This window comes from Emys orbicularis, chromosome 9 (genome assembly GCF_028017835.1).
Source record: "Emys orbicularis isolate rEmyOrb1 chromosome 9, rEmyOrb1.hap1, whole genome shotgun sequence".
In the NCBI taxonomy this organism is placed as follows: Eukaryota; Metazoa; Chordata; order Testudines; family Emydidae; genus Emys; species Emys orbicularis.
In genome coordinates this window covers 23,344,254-23,350,886 of record NC_088691.1, presented here as the reverse complement: position 1 = coordinate 23,350,886, position 6,633 = coordinate 23,344,254, and the positions used below count along the sequence as shown (strand labels likewise).

The window sequence follows — 6,633 nt, the reverse complement described above, 5'->3', positions numbered from 1 at the left end:
ATGGAATAACGAACATGTATTTTTAAGTCACTGGAAGCCTGTGCTGTGTAAACAAGAAAACTTTCTGTTTGAAAGTCATTCTTGCCCAGCCTCGGCAGCGATCGAGGCAGTGCCGTGCTTCTTTATTTAAAAAAAGCAGGAAGCAGCCCAGAACTGTGTTTTGTCAGAACCAGAACCTCAGAAGTGTTGTGTTCTGTTGTGAATCGATAGAATTCAGTCCTCAGGGAGTTCTGCATTTGGCAAAGCAAGGACTCCTGCCCCTTATTTCAAGAATGAAGGATCCCCTTGTGATCTCAGACTCTGAGTTCAGGTTCCTTTTCTATGCTCACTTTATGCAGCATTTTAGTTAAAGAGCAAGATTGCTGTTAGCAGTAAGTGCTTTCAGAAAGGAGCACCGTGTAGCCAACTGTGAGTCAATGTCCTTATTTAGGCAGTGCAAGTAGGAGGAACTTAGCTGGATCCCCTCTCAGCTGATCAGAAAAAGCAAGCAGGCAATGTTACTTGCTCCGGTCACTTGCTCCTGTGCTTTGGAGCTGGCAGCACCTAACGGAATCCAAGGATTATCTGACTGATACTCCAACAACTGGGACTTGTAAAATAGACCCAGTAACAACTCCCCCCCTCCTTGGGATTTTCCCCTCTCTCCCCTCTGACTGTGGCGATAGACAAACATGTGAGGTTGGGAATAAATCATGTACTCAGAAGAAGGACCAGCACCCAGCCAGGAGGATGACTCCTCAACAGAAGGCTAATCTGCCCAAGGGACAGAGCGAAGAAGACCCAAGAGTGTGGATGCAGGAGTGGGGGAAGGCAAGTACATGGCTGGCATGTTAAAGGGGAGATGAAAGCACAGCTGAGTTGTGTTTGGGGCTTCGGCATGTGGTTTAATTTGTCTGCAGAAACTGTGTGTTTCCATGCTAGGAACCAGTAAGCAAATCCCTTGGTCTTTTTCACATTCCTTCTACCCACTTCATTTGCTTAACTATCCACCACTTCTGTTTACTAAGCCCATGTTTATTCCCACTTAGAATCGGTCTGAAAACTGTTGTCTTTTTTCCTGAGGGTCCATAAGTTGCAGTGCCTCCATCTAAGGGGTTAGGTATTATTTTGTCTCACATGGTAGGTTTAACTTCTCAAGCCATTCAGCTGGCCTGTAACCTGCCTGTCATTCTCTCCATTAGAAAGCTGTAATAGGAGGTCATACAAATATCTCCCTACTCCATCTCATTGTGCACTAATATTCAACAATGAATCTCCATCAGCCCCTGGGCTATTTTATGGCTAAAAATAAAAGATGTGAGTTATCCCTAAAATCTGGAAAGGAGCAGATGCAGTTTCTGTTGGTGTCACACTGATCTTAGTAGTTTATTTCTATACAAATGATGGCATGATATCATTTAATCAGTGCTATGTAATATAAACAATCCAGTATTTGGCATTAAAGGGAGAAGTGTAGATGCCACTAGATTCAGAGTAACATCAACAGTCTTTGAAATGCTTAACTCACCACTCTATGCTTTTCACTTGGGATTTTTGGTAAAGATATTAGCCTGGGTCTCCTGATAACCAAAATTCTGCCTTGGGTTATTACAAACCCAAATCCCCCCTGCAGGTTCATTTGGCCACAAATTTCTTCTTCCTTTCTGAAACTGTTCTGTGGTGTCCCTGTTTATTGTGAAACAACTGATGTGTTCCACTCCAGAGGTGCTTGCATTTCAGTGGTAGGTGAAGTGTTTCCTATGTCAGTAATGTTTGGGATCCTTTGGGATGTAAAGTACTAGATAAATATCACATGACAATGTTTCAAATGCTGGTCGATTCAGCTCTCCATCCATAAATAGCAGGTTAAGCTTCACACCTATTGTGTTAGCAGGACAGCTGCAGTGGGCCAAGGGGAGCTATTGGTGCTAGCAACTGGGGGTGGAGGGGACTGTGTTCTCTGCCATATCTCTTAACATTGAAAAATAACAAACTTTTTTTTGGGGGGGGGGGGGATTTCAACACAAAAAAGTGGCTACCCTAATCTAAACCTATTATGAACTCTGAGCTAAGAGAGGTATGTCAGAGCTCTGCAGCTGCCTGTTTGCAATGCAATCCTAGTGATAGCGATGTTTTCAATGGCCTGATTATCAGTTTTGTCCCATGTGGCTGGGAGCTCAAAATCAAGGCACTGAGACTCGACTGCTTTGCAGAACTAAAAATGTTATTGATCATTGCTGCCTTCTCAAAAGATCTATATCCTAACCACACAGCACTGACGAGACCACCCAAGTCCTGTTCCACTGTGCACTAGGCTCAGTGGGTTCTCTGGGGCCAGTCTCTTCTACAGTTGTTACAAAGTGCTGGCGAGCAATCTGGAGGGGATATCATCAGAACTGAGGTTCAACTTCTGGTCTCCTTTTCTCTGTGTCCAGCCAGAACTGATCTTTTCTCCTACCCTTTCATATTGGGGCATCACTACCTTTTCATCCTCCATAGCAGCACCTTTCCTCTATCATTCTGACAGCAAATCCAGCCAGCAAAGGCAAGTAGGAGTGAATATTAATGCGTGTATCTCCTTGCCCCTGGAATTTAGGGATTAGGGATGGACAAATTGATTCAAACAAAATAACCTTCCAGAACTTTTGTTCAAAACTTGAACATTTTCTAAAATTGAAAGAAAAGCTGGGTTAATTTTTTAATGTCTTTATTAATTTTTAAATAATACAGCATCGTAATCTGGAATGTGGACAAGAAAAATAATTAAAGTGTAAAAAAAAAAAAAAAAAAGGCCTGGTCTGATACACCACCTCACCTCACCACACTGTGTCATGTAATGTTGGCCCCACATAATGTTTTTGTTGGCTTGACTGGGTCTATATTGCAGGCAGTGCCCCTGCAGATAATAAAGGATTCACTCAGAGAAACACTACAGCAGCAAGGAGCTTCACTAGTGATATGCACAGCTTCTCAAAAGAACTATATCCTAACTAACAAAACACATTTCTCCAAGATCGAATAGTCTATACAGTCAGTCAAATGGAGCTTGAAAGAGAATTTGTAATAGCATCTTTTAGTGACTCCCAATAATTTATACATGCTCCTTATAGAAGAAAAGAGAAAATCTATCACGTTTACTCTTAAAAAAGACTTATAATTTGCTGAAATCAGCTTTTTCAGGGTATTACTATTTAGCTTTGAGCCATGTTATTCAAATATGAATTACATAGCAAACATTTAGAAATGAAATCTCTCTGTTGTTTTTAGAACATGGCCAGCATGGGAGATATAGTGGCTTGCAGTGTCTTCTGGCTCCTCTGTGTTCTAGCAACTAAATACAAGGGGTTGTCAAAGGCTTTGTAAAGTTCTCCTGGTGAACAAAATTGTATATGGCTTATCTTTGTCTTCAACTTATTTTTGAGCATCTCTGTAGTCTGAGTTCCAACTGGGACCACAACCAGAATAAGGTTCTCCTGAAATTTCCAATTGCATGAGGCTGGGGTCAATGTTTGAATGTGGAGTGCTTCTCCAATCTGTCCCTCTTCATTGAGCCTTAGCTGCACAGACCTTGGAAATGAGAAAGTCCTGGGACTACTCTTGCACTGCACACAAATCTCCTGTGTGGTAATGTGTTACACTGCTACCAGGACTTCAATGGATGTGATCCAAGAGCTTCTATTCTAAACAAACACTAGTCAGGCTGCATCTTCTGCTTAGGTATATCAGATGATGAACACATCAGTATTTTTTTTTAAAAATTTAGCCACCAGCCTGAAGACCTAGTGGACATTCACTCTAATTAGCCAAGAGATGCTGAGTCCCCTTATTCATAATCTATGTAGGATTCTGACTTATTTTTAAAAATATGTGCTTTTTTTTTTTTTTAAATTCACAGTAGCAAACTATACCTCTTCCACCCCAGGCCCCTTAGGGGAAGCATTGGGTCTAGCCGCTGATTGTTGTGCTTCGTGTAGAATTGTTATTTCTATACAAATTGCATCTTGGTATGAGAAATAAGGAAGGAAACTGTTTAGCTGATTTGCTGTTCTCAGACAACTATGCATGTTACAGCCGTTCACACCTAGACACAGCCACGAGAGCATCTGATATCAGCACACCTATATGACATCCGCCTCCATAGCCGCCTTGATTTCATCTGTACTGTCATCTTCAGACACCTACATGACACCAATTCACATGTACACTCATAAACACCTACATAGCCTACATTATATCTGCACACATTCCTACATTACACCAGTGTACTCACTCAGACCAGTTACACACTCCTTCATGGATACCTATGCTACCATTCCAGAAACCCACATGCTGATATTACACTACTAAATCTACATACACATTCAAATCTCTACACTTCTGGAATACAGTCAGAAACGTCCACTCCTATTTACACCCACATTGTACTAGCACACATTCACATGGCCGCCAATCTTACACTCATTCACTCACTCCCGTGCTACCCTCACTTGCAGTCATCACACCCACTGTGCACCAGTACTTTATTCCAGAAGTACCATCTCCAAATGGCAATAGGATTGTGCCAGCCAGCCAGTGTTTGTCAGCTGGTATAATTCCAGTGGTTGGCAACTAAAATGTAGGTGTGGTCTTCCAGAGATGGTCCCTAAAGAATGGCTTGATCTGCACATCATTCATTGCCCATGGATGAAAGTTGGAGATTTGCAGGTTGCCAAATCCCCCTCGTTCTGTGGGTGCCCCTGGTTAGAGCTCTAACATATACACATTCTCAGGGGTACCCTCATCACCATGGCACAAGAGGATATCATCAACCCCATTACACAGGCGCTGGCATGTGTGTTTTAGCAGGAATATATATGATCCTCCCCATCACTGCCAGGGGCCCAGATTTACCAGTAAATGTTTCAATCACTGGGATCAGAAAATGATGCTGTTGCTAATTCTCCTGTTTCCCCTCTCACTGAGGTTGTCAGAGACTATACGTGAAAGTGTTGGGGGAGGGGGAGACACTCTCTCTCACCCCGTTCTCTTCCCCTTCTGCACCTCTCATCCCCCACCCCATAGTGAACAAACAGGCTGTTCAGATAAGAATTGGAAAAGTGACTGAGAAAGTTTCCAAAACCCAGTGCCCATAATCAGTCCCTCTGAAAACAGGCAGGGTGGGGTGTAGCCTATAGTGAGAGAGAGAGAGAGAATCTGAAGGAAAACAGGATGTTTTTGTGATAACTTATTTTTCATAATTCTCATTGAAATGTTTGCTTTGTTCTGTTTTTGGAGTTGCCTGCAGCCTTTATTGGAGACGAGACAAGCCAAAGAACTTTATGGGGGGGGGGAGAGGAGTATGTTGTGGGAAGATACTGCTAGGTAGACAACAGATAGGAGTAATTTAATGACTGCTAGCATATCACAGAGCATAGTCCCTCTCTATATATCTGGTGCAAATGCACCTGGGATGTTGTATTGAGGTTCTCAGTACTGAATACCAGACAGATTTTGACAAATTGCAAAGAATTCAGAGAAATGCAACAAAAACACTCAAGACACTGGAGGGATTGATGTAAGCATAGAGCTGTGGTGAACTCTGGGGGTAGTCAGTAAACTTCTTTAGGGTTTGTTCCCATCATTCTGGGGCCTTCTGCACCCAATAATGTGCCATGGCACTGTTTCCAGTTTCACCTGACTCTGTTTTCACAAGAATGTCCCTAGTGATCAAACAAAACAAACAGGAAAAGCAGAAGACAGAAAATAATATATGAAAAAAAGGAGAATCATCTTGAAATAAAACATTTCTCAAAGTTTCCCATTGCCCATTGGCAGTTCTTTAATGCTGCACAAGAAATAGAGACATAAGAATTGATACTGTATATCAAAACAGCCCGATGGCCTGCAATCTGGTATCTCGAGCTGCTAACCTGAGTTGCCGAGTCTTCAATGCTATTTTAACTTGATTTAGGTACCCTTAGTTAATAACACACCTTTTGTTGTAGTGTAGACATGCTTCAAGAGTGGCCAGTTGTGGGTGCTCTAGAAACTTTGGGAAACTTTGAGAAATGTTTTATTTCAAGATGATTCTCCTTTTTTTCATATATTATTTTCTGTCTTCTGCTTTTCCTGTTTGTTTTGTTTGATCACTAGGGACATTCTTGTGAAAACAGAGTCAGGTGAAACTGGAAACAGTGCCATGGCACATTATTGGGTGCAGAAGGCCCCAGAATGATGGGAACAAACCCTAAAGAAGTGTTACCTCCTTCTTCACAATGGCACTCTTTTATGCAAGTTCATCCTATGGAACAAAATGTCTTCCTGAGCTGAGCCTATTAAGAGTTAGCAGTACTATATACTCTCAAATCTCTTTGTCCCTCTCTAATCTCTCCTTCACCACCTCCGTGGGCAACTCCTCCTTCCTATGTTAGCTTCTCCCATTGTCTGTTCTCAGCCCTCTCACTGCTCTTTTACTCCCTGTTCCTTGCATGAATTCAAATAATACCTTTATGCTGATCACTCCCAAACCTCTGTCTCCACCCCAATCTTTCACCACCTGTTCAGTGATGTGTCTCCAACTGCCTCTCTTACAGTTCCACCCACCTCTTGCAGCCCTCTCAAAAACTAGCAAAAAAAAAAAAAAAAAGGCACTTCTTTGGCCAAATCCTCTTGCTA

The 6,633-nt window shown here is 42.2% G+C and overlaps 1 protein-coding gene across 1 annotated transcript in view; it reads left to right on the top strand.

Moving 5' to 3' along the window:
• The first annotated feature begins 729 nt into the window (after positions 1-729).
• Positions 730-6,633, top strand: part of LOC135883988 (rho GTPase-activating protein 20-like) — a 59,839-nt gene continuing 53,935 nt past the window's right edge. Inside the window, exon 1 of the mRNA XM_065411265.1 lies at positions 730-810. Within this exon, the coding sequence (XP_065267337.1) occupies positions 730-810 (81 nt within the window). The remainder of the gene's footprint in view (positions 811-6,633) is intronic.